The sequence below is a fragment of the Pelodiscus sinensis genome, chromosome 15 (genome assembly GCF_049634645.1).
Source record: "Pelodiscus sinensis isolate JC-2024 chromosome 15, ASM4963464v1, whole genome shotgun sequence".
In the NCBI taxonomy this organism is placed as follows: Eukaryota; Metazoa; Chordata; order Testudines; family Trionychidae; genus Pelodiscus; species Pelodiscus sinensis.
In genome coordinates, this window is record NC_134725.1 from 11,059,189 (window position 1) to 11,079,115 (window position 19,927).

Genomic DNA, 19,927 nt, shown 5'->3' on the forward strand with positions numbered 1-19,927 from the left:
CTGATCAAGAGGCACTGCGCCAAAGCTGGCTGGGGCAGAACGTGGCAGGGACCTGTTCCTTGATTCGCACGACCTGCTGCTCTGTTCACGGTAACAGTGATGAAACTGTTCTGAGGACTTGCCCCTGCCAGGTGCTGAGGGCTCTGGCCTGGGCCAGCAGTGTGCGTAAGGGAAATGTTGAAGATGTGGCAGGAGTCATGCGGACTTTTGTAGGAATGCTCAGCACCCCCCAGGAAAGGCAGGGAGCTGAGATGTCCCCTTTCCAGGGCTTTCTCCAGGAAGGATGGAGCTGCAAAGGGAACCTGTTGGGCAGGTTTTCAAAGCTTCTGATGGCACTGGGCACTCAGTTCCCAATGGAAAAGTGAATGTCCAAATGCCAGCTCTCGTCTTTGGATGTCACAGCTTCACGCCTCTCGCTGAGGGCACCACAGCTCTGAAGGTGGCCTCTGCCTGTCCACACCCAGGCGGAGGTGGGGCTGAATTCTAACCTGGGAGGCTGGTGGCACCCTACTTCCTCAAACCCTCTGTGGTTTGCATGCGTGTGTGTGATGAAATGCATCTATGCTCTCTCTCCGCGGAGACTTGTCATGGTGTCTGCACTGACTGTAGACGTCGGCCCTGGCAGAGGGAGAGGTGAGCTGTTTGCTGCCCTGAATACTGTGCCACAGAGGAGTGACCTGGTGTGGGCTGACACGGCTCTCTGTCCTCACCCCTCTGCTGGCCTCTTGCGCTGAGGCTGCAGGTCTGGCTCCCTCCACAAGTCAGAATTCACACTATCCCTTGCACTGTTGTCCTACGAACCGGGAACGGGGCAGGCTGCTCCCTCAGATCCGTAGATGCTACTGCAGAGCTGCTAACAGAGGAAGTGGAGGGTTTGGATCCCTGACTTGCCAGTGGACAGCCCTGGGTTCCCATCCTACCAACTTGGAGGCACACAAGTTATCCACCGGCTTTGCTGAATGCAGGGGCCTTTCCAAGAACAGCAGCATGGAGCTGGCATTTCTGGAACAGAGTGCTAAGCAAGGGGAAGAGCAAACCAGCACTTCCCCTTCTGCTACCTCTTCTTGGGACCAGGCAGAACCAGGAACAATATTGGAAATGTGGCATGAGCCACTTAGGAGCTGGCTGTGAGTGATGTTGAGAAGTTCTGCGAACCGTGCCTCAACTTCAGCAGGGCCGCTTGTGGAGTAAGACGCAAGCCAGTGTGACTGTGGGTGTTGCAGCATGTCTAGCAGTTAAAGCCTCTGACCTCTCTAGCGGCAGGTGCCATTCTCTCTCCTGCCGGGGTTTTGTTCCCGCAGAGCTGTGGGGCTTTTGATGGGGTTGTGCCTGTAAAATGCAAATCTCTAGAGTGTTATGCAAATTAGCAATCCCTTGGGAGGTTAGCTGGCAGGTGAAGGGTGCAATGTCGAAACTCTTCCGTGTTGAGTAATTGGTTGCCCTTTGTCTGCAGACAGGGCCCGCGGGGGCTTCGGGGTACAGGGTAGAGTGTGTCCGCTTGCTGTGTGCCAGCTGCTGTGAAATGCCTCTTCCCTTTTCTTCCAGAGCAAGCTGGTCAAGTACTTCAGCCGCCAGCTCTCATGCAAGAGGAAGGTGGCGCTGCAGGAGCGCAATGCCAAGCTGGAGGGCTTCCCTCAGCTCCTGCACTGGTTCCGCATCGTGGACATCCGCAAGGAGGTCATGGAGGTAAGGAGCGTGCACGGAGCCGTCGGTCTGGAGCTCCTGCCTCTTGCCTTCCCTGCAAGCACCATGCAGTTCCCTCCGTCCACTGCCTCACTGGTGCCTCTGTCCCTGCTTTCCTGAGCTCCCCCAACCCCTCCTGGATCCCTGTGTGCCAAGCCCTGCCTCCCCTTAGATCCTCGCTTTGAGCCAGCCGTCCCGCTGTCACCTTCATCCTCGGAGCAGGGTTTCTGGCTTCCTATGTATCCCAAGTGCAGAGTCCCGGGATGGAGTGGGATCACTCTCCAACCACAAGGGTGCAGGCGACTCGCATGGTCTCCTAAAGGGCCTTGTTCTCAGAGCACAGCAGGAGCCAGTGCTCCCGCTGGGCACAGCCTGGTCTCAGGGGGAAGAGTAGCTCCTGGCATTGAGCTCAGCAGAGAGGTTAAAAAAATCCCAACATATTGTGGAAAAGCCCAAACTCAGCCCCTGTCCTAGGCCATAGCGTTCCCCGTGCTGCATGCCCTGACACTCTTTCTCCTCCCCACGGACAAGCCTGTCACATTCGGTGAGGTGGAAATGCCCCTTAAGGCCTCCTTGTTGGACTGCCTAGGGGGCTGCTTGCCTGTGTTCGCTCTGATGGAGCTCGCCGTGGCAGCATGAGTGATGAGATGAGTTAGGCAGCCCAGGACGATCCCCTCTGAAATCATATGTATGTACACATGGCAGCTCGCCTCTCCCAGGCTTCTGCTGCTGTGTGACTACTTCTGTTTTCAGCTTGTTAGTTCAACCAGAGGTAGCGTGGGCACGTTGCCTCCTGCTGGCATTCCCACCAGCCAGCGCCCGTGCATGCTTGGAAAATGTCACTGAGCAGCAGTTAGGAAGGTCTAGGCCAGGGGTGTCCAAATTTTTTTCAAAGAGGGCCAGATTTGATGAAGTGAACATGCGTGAGGGCCGACCATTTTGCCTGACATTCTTTGAACCATTAAAATTAAATGCAAATTAACTATTTTATGCAAAGTTTATTGCAAACGGCATACTTTTCATTTCTTCACATGGATGACAAATCTAAACAGGTGTTAAATCACTCTGCCTTTCATATCTGAAGGCCAGATAAAAAAAACATCCAGGAAGCTGAAATATGTCAGGAACATTGTAAAGTACATTACATATTATTGGCAATAAAGGTTGTCTGTCAACTTTTAAGTTCAAAAAATAGGAACAGGAACATAACACCAAGTATACATGTTGTGTCCAGATATATTTATAACTGATTTAGACCAACTGACATTAACTGAGATTTTACAATGTATTCATCTCAATACATATGGATTCGTTGGGGGCCATAAAAGATAGATATTGCCAAATTACCTGGGGGGCCGTATTAAACCGGAACACGGGCCGCAATTGGCCTGTGGGCCGGACTTTGGACATGCCTGGTCTAGGCTCAGGAAAAGCACAGTCTGAAATCACAGTGGGGCTAATGCCATGCTTTGTCTTCCTGGAGTGGTGAGCCGCCATTGCTTAGAGCAGTTTCCTGGAGCTTATCGCCAGAGGGGGCCATCATGGTTGAGCCATGTGGCCTCCTGCATAGCCCGAGTTCGAGGACATCAGCCAGCCATTCCTGCATTGAGCTCTGTTACTTGGGGCTGAACGATACAGCGCAAGTTGTAGACATATTATAGAAGCTCCCTGTGGGTATGTCTACACTACAGCACTAATTCGAACTAACTTAGTTAAATTAGTTAATTCGAACTAAGCTAATTCGAATTAGCGCATCTAGACTTAAAAACTAGTTCGAATTAGCATTTTGCTAATTCGAACTAGCATGTCCACACTGAGTGGACCCTGAACCGGGGTTAAGGATGGCCGGAAGCAGTGCCGGCAGGGCATCAGATTAGGACTTAGAGCGTGGAGCTGCTGCCTCAGGCTAGCCGAGGGCTGTGCTTAAAGGGACCCGATCCCCACCCCGGACAGACAGTTCTCAGGGGTGCCCCGCTTGCAAACCAGTCCTGGCTTGGAGTGCCCTGAGTGCCCACACTCGGCACATCACAGCACTCGGCCATCAGCCCAGCTGCACTTGCCGCAGGCTGCCATCCGGAGGGGGGGTCAATCAAGGGGCTTCAGGAGAGCTTCCACCCTGAGGAGCCCGCAGAGCCACCCCAGTCCTCTCCATTGGCGGCTCGTACCCCATTCCTCCCTCAACTCCTTCCACTTACCCCTCCCTAGCCCCCCTTCCTGATGTACAAAATAAAGGACACGTGTGTTCAAAAATAGAAACTCTCTTTATTGAACAAAACTCAGGGAGACTGGAAAAGGAGGTGGGAGAGGGGAAGAGAGAGGGTGGGAGAGGGGAGGGCAACTACAATGATGAGGGGTTTGGAACAGGTCCCATATGAAGAGAAGCTAAAGAGACTGGGACTTTTCAGCTTAGAAAAGAGGAGACTGAGGGGGGATATGATAGAGGTCTATAAAAGCATGAGTGGTGTGGAGAGGGTGCATAAAGAAAAGTTCTTCATTAGTTCCCATGATAGAAGGACTAAAGGACACCAAATGAAATGAATGGATAGTAGGCTTCAAACTAACAACAGAAAGTTCTTCTTCACAAAGCAAATAGTCAACCTGTGGAACTCCTTGCTGCATGAGGCTGTGAAGGCTAGAACTAGAACAGAGTTTAAAGAGAAGTTAGATAAAGTCATGGAGGTTGGGTCCATGGAGTGCTATTAGCCAGGGGGTAGAAATGGTGTCCCTGGCCTCTGTTTGTGGAAGGCTGGAGAGGGATGGCACGAGACAAATGGCTTGGTCACTGTCTTTGGTCCATCCCCTCCAGGGTACCTAGGGTTTGCCGCTGTCGGCAGACAGGCTACTGGTCTTGATGGACCTTTGGTCTGACCCAGTATGGCTGTTCTAAGCTGAGGGCTCAGGGTCGGGGGTTTCAGTGGACCATCTTGATTTTCATGCAAACCTGCTCCTGGGTGGCCAGGCTGGCAGCTCTCCTGCCCTAGACAGCCACTTTCCTGTGCCTACTGCGGAGGTCGTGGATGAGGTCCACGATGTCCGCACTAGACCAGGCGGGCGCCCGCCTCTTGCGTATCCGGGCAGGTTCCCAGGAGCCACCAGCCTGGTCCCAGGAAGAGGCGGAGGGCTGGGTGGCAGCGGGTGGCTGGCTCGAGCCGTGCCAGGTGCAGGGTCTGCTGGCTGGGTCCTTTAAGGGCTCCGGGGCCGGGATGGGGGCAGAAGAGTTTCTGTGGTGGTGCCCAGAGTGGCCACCAGGACAAGCTGGGGAGGGCTAGCCTCTCACTAGTTCGAATTAAGTGGCTACACAGCCCTTAATTCGAACTAGTTAATTCGAACTAGGCATTAGTCCTCATCGAATGAGGTTTACCTAGTTCGAATTAAGCGCTCCGCTAGTTCGAATTAAGTTCGAACTAGCGGTTCGCGTGTGTAGCGCCTATTAAAGTTAATTCAAACTAACGTCTGTTAGTTCGAATTAACTTTGTAGTGTAGACATACCCTGTGAGTGCATCTTTCAGATGCATCCTTAAAAACCAGAGTTGTCCTGTCTTGCCTGGATGGAACCAAATACTTTAGGGCACCTGTGTTGGAACTCTGAGTGCTGGCTCGCCCCCGTGCAGAGGGAGCCCCGAGCTTCTGAGCCCCCTCTGCGAGGCTGTGTGTGGCCCATGACTGATTTTTTCAGTGGGTCAGTGGCCTCTGATAGTAAAACAGTTCTGCTTCCACTAGGGATGTTAAATATCAGTTAAATGAATAGCTGATTAACCTCATGAATTCTTATCGATTTGTCGACTATTCTATAGTCATCGGAGGTAGGATTGGCAGCCAGTGTGCTCCAGCCTCACGCCCGAGGAGTCCCCTACTACTCTGTGTAGCTGCCTCTGTATTAGAGGCAGCAGCATGGGGTGCCAGGCAGGAGCTCCCCTCACAGACCAGCTGTATGTCACCACGTGCTGTTGCCTCTGATACAGAGGCAGCAGTATGGGGTGGCAGCAGCCCCTGACCAGGAGGAACTGGGGGCATAAGTTTTCAGACCTAGTGCAAGCCAAAACTCAGCCAGACTGCCTGCCTGGCTCCTAATACACTTTAAATGTGAAGCTGCAACGGGGCATGTGCCAGGACTAACCCAGCATGTGCCAGGACTGAGCCGGGCTGCTGGCAGCCTGCTGAAAAATGTACTGATGGGGAGAGGGGGGTGGGAAATGCCTGTAATGTATAGCTTTTGCTTATCGGTTAATCAGTTAATCGCCTACACTATTACATTCCTATCTTCCACATCCGCTCTATGGTCTTTGATCACTTGTCTTCTGCCTACCCAGCCCCAGGGCTTCCTCTCCTTCTGGTGGGGTGAGGACAAAGGTCATGCTGCTGCTGTCTCAGGCACTCCCCCTTTCTAAAGCCTCAGGTCCCCGTCACACCTTTTGAGTGCAGCAGCTCCAGCAAAGCAGGAAGCCCCAGGAAACAAGGTGGTGTAAGTGGAACAGCAAAAGGGCTATGCCGTTGGACCAGCTGCTGCCTCCAGGACAGAGCTGAATGCATGATTCTGTAAGGTGCTGAAGCCCTTTGCAAAAGGCACTGAGCCCTGCTAGAATCCAAGAACTCTCTCCCGTCCCCCCGCCCTCTGAGTCTCTGTCTCTAGCTCTGTCACTCACAAGCCTGTAGGAAACCAGCAGAGTTAGAAATGTCACGAGTCCCTGCAATATTTTTAATGCTTACACAGCACCTTGTGTGCAGAAAGCTTCCAGACCATATGTATGTAAAGGTGCTATGCACAGTGGGGAGAGGAAAGATTTTAGCCAAGGAGACTGGGAACAAAGCCCTACCTTGGGACATGCTTAGTGTGCTTTTGTATCCACCTGGGGCAGACGGGGCCTCGACCTTTAAGGCCTCATTGAAAAGATCAAGTCTCAGCAAACAGCAGGGAACTAATTTATTGGAAGGTTTGAACTAGCTCTGCTAGGATTTGAACCTGTGACTCCAGAGAGTTAAAGTAGTGAAAAATTCAATACCTCAGCCATGAAACCCCTCCATGGGGGAAAGCCACAGACTTAGGGTTAGCCTACCTCTGATCACGGGAGGCCCCAATGTGGCCTAAGTGCAGCTGAAGATAACAGAATCCTATTTACTATTTGGTTTAAACCTCTAGTCCCTGCTTTGTAATCCCTAATGGTATGTCTACACTACCACCCTAATTCGAACTAGGGTGGTTAATGTAGGCAACCGAAGTTGCAAATGAAGCCCGGGATTTGAATTTCTCGGGCTTCATTTGCATCTTGCCGGGCGCCGCCATTTTTAAAGCCTCGCTAGTTCGGACTCCGTGCCCGCGGCTACACGCGGCACGGAGTAGGTAGTTCGGATTAGACTTCCTATTCTGAACTACCGGTACACCTCGTTCCACGAGGAGTAACGGTAGTTCGGAATAGGAAGCCTAATCCGAACTACCTACTCCGTGCCGCGTGTAGCCACGGGCACGGAGTCCGAACTAGTGGGGCTTTAAAAATGGCGGCGCCCGGCAAGATGCAAATGAAGATGCAAAATGCAACTTCGGTTGCCTAGTTCGAACTAGGGTGGTAGTGTAGACATACCCTAAGTGGGGTGTAATCCCCGCACTTTCTCTACCTGGAGTTTGTCATGCCTTTTGTCAGGGTATGTTAAACTGCAGTCTCCTGTTTGTCTGACGCTGTGTTGGCTTGCCTGGGGTCACTTATCACAGAGTCCCTGGTCTGCTGGGTTTCCCTAGTGTGGCCCATTTAGGCAATGTTTACCTAACCCTAAATATTCTGCATCTTTTGAGCATGCCTGTTATTTTGAAATATCACGGGCTTGCTATTCCCATGTCCGTGTAAACCTCATTCCACAGAGAGTAAGGGCCATTTCAGAATAGTGATTTATTTCAGAATAAGTGCTTTGTAGTCAGCACCACATTTCGAAGTAAGTTATTTTGAAATTGACTCAAAATAAACTGTCCATTATTGGATTTTAAAGGTCATTGCTGCATTCATGGGGGGGGTGTGCCCCAAAGGTCTATACAAAGGGGGCCATGTGAGGGGTCACATGAAAGCTTGTGTTCTACTGATTCTGTATATGCTATCCATGTACTTGTATAATATCTGTATGTGGAGTTATAAATATATACTCTGTGTTGATGTTGGAAAATTATCTGTCTGAGACAGAGCAATAGGCAAAGAATGTGGCTATGCTAATTAGCAAAGTACCAGGGACAATGAATCTCTAGGTGCCAATACACACCTGAGGAATGTGACTGATACCTGCAAACTAGCCAGGGTATAATGGCTGCCAGCATGTGAAACAGAGATAGGTCACTTGACCGTGTGACCTTCTCTGGCCAGGAGGATGTCAGGAGAGATAAGTGCCATATGGCACCCTCCATCTTCTCTTCAGTTCAGCTCCTGATCCCAGATGCAGCCTTGCAGGGAACAATGAGCCGGAAAGAACTGTGGACCCATCCTGACATAGGATGTACACTAGGGACTTATAAGATAGCAGTTTATAACATCTCTGCTAAGAGCCTGCGTTGAGAACTTGGTGATTCGATGCATGTAATGTATTCTCCTTAACAACCTTACTCTCAACCTCTTCTTTCTTCTGTTAATAAACCTTTAGATGTTAGATGCTAAAGGATTGGCTCAGTGTGGTCCTGTGGGTAAGATCCAGAGTGTAAATTGATTGGGACCTGTGGCTGGTTTCTTGGGACCGGAAGAACCTATTCGGGGTAGGTAAGATTGGGTTCTAAAACCCCTCACCTGTGTGTTAGGCCCAGGGCTGACTGGGGCATAGGAAGCGCTGGGGTGTCAGAGGGATTTTGCTCATGAGACTTTCTGGCTGGCAAGATTGGCAGCTGAAGTGCTCGGTGTGACCCGTTTGTGGCCTATTTGGGAAAGGTCTCTGATCTAGGGCTATCAGGAGCCCTGAGTTTTGAGCAATTTGCCCTGAGCGGACGCCCTCAGCAGTGCCCAGACCCGACCCGGTCTGTCACAGAGGCGTATTGCTCAAAACTCAGGGCTCCTTACAGCCCCAGACTGGAGACCTTTCCCAAATAGGCCACAAACTTATCACACCGAGAGCTTCATCTGCCAATCTGGCCAGCCAGAAGCCTCATGAGCAAAACCCCTCTGACGCCTCAGGGTCCATCACATAAGCTACACAATTTGCGTAGCTCAAATTGCATGGCTTATTTTGAGCTCCAGGTGCAGTCTAGATGCACCCTGAGGGACTTCTTTGTTGCTACCTCCATGCGGTGACCTGACCACACCACTCCCAGAACCCTAATTAGCAAGTCTGCTTTGCCCACATACAACATCTGCCCCTTCCTGTCCAGGCACCATCAGAGGCCTGATGTGCTCTGGAGTGCCCTGGCTCTGTCATGGCCAGCAGGAGCTGTGGATTTTCAGGCCTCTGGCAAGCTGGCCATTGTCATGGGGTGACTTGGCTTGTGAGGCTGTGTCTGCACTACAGCTGGCAGGGAGCCGTCAGGTCCAGCCAGACAGGCCTGGGTTACTGGGGCTCAAGCTAGCAGGATAAATTAGTAATATGGATGTTGTGGCTTCCTACCCACATGACTCCCACACACACAGCTGGATTTAGGGTGTGAGTGTGAGCAAAGGGTGTGTGTGTGTGTGTGTCTAGCCTGGGCTGGCTGGGGAGGCCTGCTCTCCCCTGCAGTGGAGGTGTACCTAAAGTGCCTCTGGAAGTTGAATAAAGGGGGAGCCTGATTAGGGGAGTCCAAATTGTAACTGGTGGTTGAAGAACCCCTGGAGGGCTTTCTGTGCATGCTCTGTGCTACTTGGGGTGGGTGTGGCCAAGTGGAGAGCGAGTTTAGGAAGGGGAATGGAAGGTAGGCAAGGGAAGAAGGCCAGGGGTGAGGACATGATGGATTTTCTCTCTGGGAGAATGGGTTGGGGGCAGACCTAGTGTGGGGGAACAGATGCAGGAGACGGGAGCAACGTCTGCAGTAAGCCTTGGAAAAGGGCTGGAACGCTAGGGAAACCAATGCTCAGAGTCAGGGGCTGGCAGAAAGTGCAACAAGCAGTGTCTAGGTGCTCCCAGGGCTGTGGGATCCTGAAGAGGCAGGGAGAAGCCGGGTGAGGAGATGAGAGATCCCAAACCCAGTGGTGGCGAAACTAGTAGAAAGTTTTGGACAGGATGAAGCTAGTTGTCCATGCTGAATCCAGGCTGTGTCCAGTCCAGAACACAGTCTAACTGTTACAGCAGGGAACTAGGCATCAGGAATCCTGTGTTCCCATTCCTGAGCCCACCTGTGGCGTGGTACGTGGCAGGCAGAGCGGTACGCGGCAGACAGCATGCTCAGAACTGCTGTACCTCTCCCTTTGCCTTCTCACTCCTGGGAATGAGCACTCTTAGCTCGCTCGGGGGGAGCTGTCGCTCTTCGGCCTCCCAGCTCACAGGCAAGTCACTTCGCTGCTGTGTGCCCCACTGTCTTGGTGGGTGAAATAAGGTTGGGGTACTCAGCCAGCTTCTCAAGGCAGCAGTGCAGGCTTTCTAGAGGCCAGGCTTTCTGGATAGAGAAGTTGTGTGTTTGAGCCATTCAAACACACAACTTTGTGTGGGGGAGGGATAGTTCAGTGGTTTGAGCATTGGCTTGCTTAAACCCAAGGTTGTGAGTTTAATCCTTGTGGAGGCCATTTGGGGCAAAAATTTGTCAGGGATGGTACTTGGTCCCCCTGTGAAGGCAGGGGACTGGACTTGATGACCTTTCAAGGTCCCTTCCAGTTCTAGGAGATAGGCAATCTCCATTAATAATATTTTTATTAACAGGTTCTGTGGCAGTGGTGGGGAGGGCTTGGCACTGGAGAGATTGCAAACGTGCAGAAAAGAGGAGCAAGCTATTTTCCCAACTCTTCCCCATGAAAGTGGATTTGTAGGCAGATGGATGCCTATCACCAAAGGTTCCACCAGGGGGTGGAATTGCTCCACTAAAGGTCTGTTCTGCACAGAACTGAGGGCTATCGTGAACACTGTACCGCAGAACAGAGGGATTTCTCAAGGTTTCCCAAATGCTGGGCTGCATATTCAGGGACATGGTGTCTCTGCAGTACTATAGCAGATAGAGGCAGCCCTGTCTAGTGGTTAGGGCCCAGGAGCTGTAAATAGGACCCTTGGGAGATGTCAGTCTCCCTCAGGGGCTTGAAATACATGAAAACGAATGGGAAACCATTGGCAAATATTATTCTAACTATGCTTTATAGGCCAGGTCTGCCTGACTGGAGCAGCCTACCAAAGAAATGGCAGGCTGGCCTAGAATTCATTCCCCAGGTAATACCAGAGGCACGGCTAGATGAAGGGAATTAACAGGAGTGTTGTGAGCAAGACACGAGAAGTCATTCTTCCGCTCTAATCTGCACTGGTTAGGCCTCAGTTGGAGTATTGTGTCCACTTCTGGGCACCTCATTTCAAGAAGGATATGGAGAAGTTGGAGAGGGTCCAGAGAAGAGCAACAAGAATGATGAAAGGTCTAGAGAACATGACCTATGAGGGAAGGCTGAAAGAATTGGGCTTGTTTAGTTTAGAAAAGAGAAGACTGAGGGGGGACAGGATAGCCGTTTTCAGGTATCTAAAAGGGTGTCATAAGGAGGGAGAAAACTTATTCATCTTGGCCTCTGAGGATAGAACAAGAAGCAATGAGCTTAAACTGCAGCAAGGGAGGTTTAGGTTGGACATTAGGAAAAAGTTCCTAACTGTCAGGGTGGTTAAACACTGGAATAAATTGCCCAGGGAGGTGGTGGAATCCCCATCTCTGGAGATATTTAAGAGCAGGTTAGATAAATGTCTATCAGGGATGGTCTAGACAGTATTTGGTCCTGCCATGGGGGTAGGGGACTGGACTTGGTGACCTCTCGAGGTCCCTTCCAGTCCTAGTATTCTATGATTCTATGAATCCAGAGTCCTGGCACGTGATGAGGTGGGGCCTCCCTCATACCCATCACTTGGAGTTGCCCCTTTCCCCTCTCAGAGGCCTGGCTAGAGGCATGGGATCTCCAGTCTCCTCCTAGGAGTGACAGCTGGGCCCTCATTCCACTGAAGAGAAGTTGTGATGAGCAGGGATCCATTCTCTCCCAGATAGACAGAGGGTCTTGCCTCAGCAGCTGGAGGGTGTCTACTTGCTGCTTCCCTGCCCCAGAGTTCTTAGTTAAGGTGGTGTGGGTGTGGTTCTCAGGGTAGTAGGTCTGGAAGTTGACACTATATTGAGGTGCAGAGGGCAGTTCACACCTCTCCCAGCTATTGTTTCAGGCTCTTAGCAGACTCAGGGGGACAGGAGTGTATCAGTTACACTCAAGTCACATTTTCAGGCTTTGAATCTGAAGGCTAGAAACTTTTGTGTTAAAGTGAAAACAGTTAAAGTGATGCAGTCATGACAGCAGGCGCTGCAGCTGTAGGAGTGGGGCCAGCCCAGGCACACATGTCAGCTTCAAGGTCCCTGGAGTAGGGTCAAGAACTGAACTTCTCAAAGTCGGGGTTGAGTTTAGCTTCTCTTCTAAACGCTCTTCTGTTCTGAACCAGCTGGAGCAGCCAGGCAGAGCCCCATGTTACAATGGAATCCAACATAGTACTGTGACTTTCATGCTGTGCAGTCCCAGGGCGCTTGCTTTGTTAGGAGCTACTGCTCTTGTAGGGCCCATCCAGCAAGGTGCTAAACACTCACAGCTCCCATTGGCCACAGAGTGAGCTAGGCCCACTGTGCACCCTGCTGCATGGGACCCCAATGTGCTGTAGTTGCTTAGCCATTAGAGAGAAATGTGCCTCTTAGCACGTCCTTGCTTGGGCAGGTGTTCATGCTCTTGCTCGCTCTCTCTTGCTCTCTCTCCTTTGCAAGGGTGGGTCAGTGTTTCAGAGGTGTGGGTTCTAAGGCACCAGACCAGGGTCACATGGCGAGTCATTGGCTGCATGTGAAACAGAATCCAGGTCTTCTGGATTCTAGGGATGTGAAAGGTTAATCACACTTAACAGCTGATGCTTACTTTAACCAAGGGGGGCTGCTCCAACCCTTCAGGGCCCACTGTGCTTCAGGTGTTCGGAGGAGCCCCTGTCCACGGCGGGTTCATGGGGGTCACAGGCCGGGGTGCTCCAGCTGTGCTGGAGCAGCCCCTGCCAGCAGCAGAGGTGGTGGTAGAGGGCAGTCTCCCTTAATGGGTTAACCGGTTAAACTTCACGTTTAACTGGTTAACCAATTATATGGGATTTTACATCCCTACTGGATTTCAGACAGGGCTGCAATAGCTCAGAGTGCTCAACAAGTTACAAGCTGCTTTGGTTACCATGCTGGTGTCTGCCCAGCCTCTTCCCTCAGTGGGCTAGGGAGGGGTTTCACTTTTGCCAGGACAGTAACCTGAGACAGAAAGGGGAGAACTTAGTATCCTATGTATATAAGATCAGAAAGCAACTGTTTGGCTCTGTATATTTTTCCAAGGCAATACACCTTTTCCTCATCCTGAAACGTCCTTCTCAGGAAATCTATCAATGTAGCTGTGGTTGCCACAGAGATAGGAGTGGATAGGTTTCTTCCTATGTGCACATAACAATCTATATTCTATAATATAATAGCTAATCCCTACTCCTCACTAGTCCATAGGGAAATCACACGTTTACTTGGAGTGTATTTTTCAGCTACTGGAGTTCTCGGTGTGAGTGGGGGTCCTGGTAAACAACATGAAACAAAACTGGAACTCAAGTTGTGTGGAATTCTGGAGTGCCAGTAGGTTTGTTTCTGAAATGCTCCTCTGTAGGAAGGTCAATGATTCCATGTCATGACATGGGGTAAGCTTTTGCATCTCTGTTTCCTGACACTGAATTGCAGTCAGCTCATAGTATGCTTCTTCTTCCCTCATTCTTTTACTATCTTCGTGTCTCTAGGAAATCACCCCTGGTCAGTTGAGCCTAGAGGATCTTCTGGAAATGACGGATGACCAGGTCTGTGAGACGGTGGAGAAGTTTGGGGCCAACAGTGAGGAGTGTGCCCGTCTGAATGCCTCCCTTTCCTGCCTCAGGAGTGTCCACAAATCAGGTGAGGAAGAGCTGATAGAGGCAGGAAGAGGGTGGGGGGAAGAAGCGACTAGTCGAGGGACTAGTCGACTATCTGATATGCTTATGCTAATCAGATAGTTGACTAGTTGCTTACATCCCCTGGGCAAACTGCCTGTCACAACCCCCTCCTGCCCTAGGTCACATTCCAAAACCCTGCACCCTAGACCCCTACCCTAGGTCACAACTGCCTCCCTCCCAGACCCAGACCCAGACCCACTCTCCCTTCTGCACCCCAATCTCTTCTCCCAAGCTCCCTGTTGCACCCAACCTCCACCTCGGACTCCTCTATTAATATCATGGAAGAGTGCGGCCTTTGGCCACTTTCCAAAATCTTAGAGTGCCCTGCCCATCAAAAATTATTGCCCACCCCTAGTGTAAGCGGAAGAAGGAACGATTTCACTGTAAGGCAACATGCTTTATTTAGCCGCATCAGTCTTGGGTAAAACCTCCTTCCTCTGTCCAGCAGAGGGCACCAGAGGTCCTTGAGACCGCCAAGTCCTGTTCTGTAAGGATGCAACACTGGTGCCTTCTGCATCCACAGCAGGTTGACACCAGAGTGGTTTTGCTGAGGCTGATAGAATTGCTGGGCCCCGGGGCAAGGTGGGGCCCTCAAGCTCTGTACTCCTGGAAGGGGTGGGTTCTTGGGTAGAGCTGAAGGGGCAGGGTAGGGGCAGCCCCAGCTTTTAGGGTCAACACTCTGCACACGAAAGTTTTGACGGGGCCCCGGCAGCCAAAATTTTTTGTTGAGCAAAAAAAAAAAAAAAAACCCACCGCACACGCACACACACAAAAAATGAGTCACAAACCCTTTAAAACCAGGGAAGCCACTGTGCTCCTCCTCCGGGGCCAACGCCCCCTCTCGCAGTGCGCACGGCACGCCACAGAGCTGTGGGAGGGGAGCAGACAGCATGGGGCCCTTTTAGGCGTGGGGCCTGATTCGGGGGAATCGGTCGAATCGGCCTAAAGCCGGCCCTGTAAGGGTCTATTTAATTGTGGTGAGACAGCCGGTCTCAGGATGGAGCCTGAACTCCGGTGCCCTCCCAGCTCGCAGGATCCTAGAGCCTGGGCTCCAGCCAGAGCTGGAGCCGGAGCCGGAGCTGGAGCTGGAGCCGTCTAGATGGCAGTGAAAGCACCAGAGCCCAAATCAGCTGGCACGGGCCAGCCCTGGGTTTTGAGTGCAGTGTGAACTAAGGGCCACGCGCTGCTGTACATGACGCCTCTTGAGCTCCTGCTGTCATTGGCATGTAGGATGTTCATGGGGGTGGGCCTGGAAGGAGGGGGCCCCATTGGGATGGTTAACCACTGCACCCCTTTTAACAGCAATGGATATCCTTGTGTTGGGATAAAGGCTCTCCTTCCCTGCAGCCCAGCTGCTCTTTGACTGTGGCCTACAGCCAGGTCTGACCTGTCAGGCCAGTCCTGTGACTGGACACACCACCTGTAAATTCACTCCCAGGACTTTTGTAGGAAGTGAACCTGCCCCGGTGATGTAGCAGTGCCCGTGCAAGCCCAGTGCGTGGAAGTGTTGCACCAGCATGAAGTGGGATTTAGATTTAGAATCTAGGGATGTTAAATTTAGATTAATTAACTAATCAAATAGTTGAAGGGATTTCCATTGACTATTCAATTAGTCGATCAGGTCACCTCTGTCTTTGAACTGTAGCAGGGCTCCTGTTACATTTCAAAAGCAGAAGCCCCGCAGGAAGCATGGGACCAACAGAAGACTCCCCCGCTGGTCCTGTGCCCCCTGTAGCGCCTCAGCTTTTGAAATGTACAAGAGCTCTAGAGGGGCTCTTGTACATTTCAAAAGTAGAATCACAGCGGAACTGGCGTGAATGGAGACTGTTTCAGTCCCCACTCATGCCATTTCCCGCTGTGCTTCTACCTCCCCTTCTTACCCCCATGGAGATGGTTCTGGGGGAAACTGGTTTTTAAGCCAGCTCCCCCCAGCACCAGTTACTGCTCCTTCTCTCTGATAGAGGCAGCAAGAGGCAAGGGGGAACGACTAATCACATCACTAGTTGACTAGTCGCTTACATCCCTAGGGCTACGTCTAGACTGGCATGATTTTCCGGAAATACTTTCCATTAAAAGCATTTTCAGAACAGAGTGTCTAGATTGGCACGGACGCTTTTCCACAAAAGCACTTTTTGCGGAAAAGCGTCCGTGGCCAATCTAGACGTGCTTTTGCGCAAAAAAGTCCCAATCGCTATTTTCGCGATTGGGGCTTTTTTGTGGAAAACAAATCTCAGCTGTCTGCACTGGCCCTTTTGTGCAAAAGTTTTGCGCAAAAGGGACTTTTGCCCGAACGGGAGCAGCATAGTATTTCCGCAAGCAGCACTGATTTCAGACAGTAGGAAGTCAGTGTTCTTGAGGAAATTCAAGTGGCCAGTGTAGACAGCTGGCAAGTTTTTCCAGAAAAGCGGCTGATTTTCGGGAAAACTGGCCAGTCTAGACACAGCCTAGGTGTTTCTTACCTGGTTAATTGCTGAATGAGACTGCACTGGGGGCAAAGCCCCGCTTTGCTTGATAAGGCTGCATTGCTGAAATCTTGCTGTGTGCTGGTGCACTTAGGAGGATGTACTGATATAGGTGCATATAGGTGAACATCCTATAACAACATACTCATGCGGAGCCCCATCCTCTCCCTCTAATCTGCCCAAGTCTAAGTGAGATTCAGCCAACGTTGTCAAAGATGAACTCCTGTCTGACATTTCCCACCAAGCACAAATCGCTTTACCAGGGTTAACTCCCTAAATCCAAGCCTCTCTCGTATCTCTGCCCTCCTTCCCTTTGGCATTTTTGCTAATTCTTCCCGATATTTGTCCAACTGTATTGATTCTTCTCCTTGGAGCCCACTGCTGGACTTGAAATGTAAAAGGCTCCCACATTGCCTTTGTTTAAATACCTTCTGCTTTTAAAGCTTTCTGCAAACAAACACCATTCGCCTTCAGGGAAAGCACTGAGCCCAGAAAATAGCAAGGAGGCTGTCCATGTGTTCCGGTCTCTGTGTTCTCTGGATGCTCCTGATCCGTGCCGCACATGGGGAGCAGATGTAAGAAGCATCAAGCAAATGATGTCACTGCAACAGAATACATGTGGGAACTACTCAGTGTCCTTTGCTTCTTAGGATCCGGGGAAGGTACCTATGCACATCCCACCCCTGTAGTTTGACTGGGCAGCTTCCCTTCCTTGTCTGGTCTGTTTAGATTCTAAGCTCTTTAGGAGAGGGACAGTTATTAATGAGGTACAATTCTTTGCATGTACAGCCCTTTACCCCAGCAGTGCAGCATGGCTGGGATACTGGTTGGAGCCCCTGGGGCTACCGAAATACCAACAATAACTGTGGACGAGGATTTCAGCTGTTGGAAAAGTCAAAGGGCAGATATTTTATTTTACAGGGAATGTCTTTCTGATCTTACCTTTGTACCTTCCTCATACAGCCCCCATTAAACCTCCCTCTGTTTCTTGTGACCTTCTCCCAGAGTACCTTGCGTTGGCCTGACCTCTCCACTCCAGGCAGGAGGGTGTCCAGCCAGCACCATGTAGACATAGCTCACCCCCCGATAGGTACAAGCTCTTTGATTTAGCCTAAATATTATGGCTGTCCCTAGAACAGCGGTTCCCAACCTTTTCCAGTTGGGGACCCATTTTGACAATTCAGGAAGACTTGGTGACCCAAAGCAATTCGAAAACAGGGGGAGGAGGGAGGACAGAGCCACCTGGGGAGACACTTGGCGACCCTTTGAAATGTTTGGGTCCCAACCCATAGGCTGGGAAACCCTGCTCTAGAATCTTACACCAAAGAGGAGCTCCATTCTGCGAGGTGTGGTCCGTGTGTGTGTAAATGCTCATGCGCACGCAAACATGTCATGTCCCGGTTCTGATAAGGGTAGCCGCAGGCAGACTAACACGGGACACTGCCCAGATGGAATGGTGGCCTTGTTGGTGGCCAGATGTGAGAAGGGGAGGGGGGCAGAACTGGGGTCGGGGATTGGAAGAGAAGAGAGAAGGTGTCTGGTGCCTGTAAGCTGGCAGGATGTTCCCAGCACTGGGCACGGGATGGAAGAAAGAGACACGAATAGGAGATGGAAACAAGAGGAACTCTCCAGGAGCACAGGGTCAAAGGGTTCGGGCTGTTACAGTTCTGCAGGGTCTGGAGAGTGAGGAGATGGGGTGGTATGCAGGGAGGGAGGGGGCGCTGGAGCTGACCAATAACCCCGTCAGTGCTGGGTTTGTCAAGGAGCCCAAGGGAGGTAAGATCTGAATCTCAATGGATTTTGGTTGCCTCTGGGTGCCAAGAAGAGGTGAAAGTAACTTAAATGTCTTAAAGTTAGTGTCACATTGCAGTCCCCCTCCCTGCCTTGTGGAGGCCAGGGGATTGGGTGTTGGGATAGGACAGTACTTGTAAGAAATCCGAATGTGTGTGTGTGTGGGGGGGCAGGGAGTGGGGGGTGTAGGAGTCAGGGCAGAGGGTTGTGGGGGGACTCAGGGCTGGGAGTATGCCCACCCTACTGTCCAAGTGCCAGATCCCTGGGGCTGGGGCTTGGGTGAGCTGTGGCTAAGCAGGGGAGGAAGCCAGCAGCATCCATAGCGCTGCCCCCAGCTGTTGGTGTTCAGCTTAGCTATCTGGCCTGGCTGGCCTTGAGGCCAGAGAGCAGCAACAGCAGCTTTTGGAGAATTCCACGTGACCACATAAGTGTTGGGAGTCCAGGTCCCTTCCACTTCTGTGGGCAAGCAGGTGGCACGCAGGATGCTATCAGTGGACTTGATGCTGCTTCCTCTGCATGCTGACCGGAGCAGGCAGTGGAGGCTCTCTCTCACCCAGGAGTGCCTGATCTTCTACCTGGCCTTCAGCGCCGTAGCACAGGCCTTGCTTACATTAGCAAAGGAGTGACTCCATTAGCAGGTAGCAGTAATGAGCTGTTATCCCCTGGTGGAGCAGATGCTAGAGGGGCATGTGATACACTTCAGTGCTTGTACAGAGAGGGCACATCTGCCCAGCAGGGCAAAGCCGAATTAAGCTGCGCAACTTCACCTACATCAATTCTGTAGTCAAAGTTGCTTAACTCAGCTTTTGGTACTGTCTACACACAGGGGCTACGTCTACACTGGTATGATTTTCCAGAAATGCTTTTAACGGAAAAGTTTTCCGTTAAAAGCATTTTTGGAAAAGCGCGTCTAGATTGGCAGTACGCTTTTCTGGAAAAGCACTTTTTGCGAAAAAGCGTCCGTAGCCAATCTAGATGCGCTTTTCTGCAAAAAAGCCCCGATCGCCATTTTCGCAATTGGGGCTTTTTTGCGGAAAACATAACTATGCTGTTTACACTGGCCCTTTTGGGCAAAAGTCTTTCGGGAAAAGACTTTTGCCCGAACGGGAGCACCATAGTTTTTCCGGAAAAGCACTGATGATTTTACATGAGATCGTCAGTGCTTTTCCGGAAATTCAAGTGGCCAGTGTAGACAGCTGGTAAGTTTTTCCGGAAAATCATCTGATTTTCCGGAAAAGCTTGCCAGTGTAGACACAGCCAGGAAGTTGAAGGGAGAACACTCTTCCTTTGACTTCCCATACTTGTGAATGAGGGTTACTATGAGTCAGAGTAAGATGTCCTCCAGCTCAACATTATTTTGAAATAATGGCTTGCAGTGTAGCTGTGCACTTAGTTATTCCAAAAAAACGCTGCTGTGTAGACGTACCCAGAAGGTCCTTTCTGGCTTCCTCCGGTATGGTGAATTTACTATTTTAAATCCAGACACTTGGGCGGAGCACTGATTCCTACTTCCCCCACTGTCAGCCCACATTTGCCCAGGTTTTCTCTCCTTTGTGCTTTGCATGTAATTAAGTATGGTGGAATGAAGCTGCAAATAGCTGTGCTAAGTGAAGCATCAGAGCTTGTCTCCCTGGATGAGTCTTGGTTCAAGAGCTGCACGGGCTTCAGAGAGTCTAAACTCAAAGTTTCATTAATTCAGAACCTCTGCAACCTGCAGCCAGTTGGCTGTGAGAGACATTGCATCACTGCGGAGGTGAATGGCATGTTCAGATCCTCTGGAGAGAAGGGCTGGGTAGGAAAGTAGGCCTAAGCCAAGCAAAAACAAAACCAGTTAAGTTGTTGGGCCAAGACTAATATAGCAGCTTGCAATGCCCCAACACCTTACACACTGATAAATAAATTGTAGGAGATCCTTCACCATC

At 51.0% G+C, this 19,927-nt stretch overlaps 1 protein-coding gene across 1 annotated transcript in view; it reads left to right on the forward strand.

Moving 5' to 3' along the window:
- Window positions 1-19,927, forward strand: part of KSR2 (kinase suppressor of ras 2) — a 327,890-nt gene that overhangs the window by 37,164 nt on the left and 270,799 nt on the right. Inside the window, exons 2-3 of the mRNA XM_014576141.2 lie at window positions 1,546-1,686; window positions 13,564-13,714. Of these exons, the coding sequence (XP_014431627.2) occupies window positions 1,546-1,686; window positions 13,564-13,714 (292 nt within the window). The remainder of the gene's footprint in view (window positions 1-1,545; window positions 1,687-13,563; window positions 13,715-19,927) is intronic.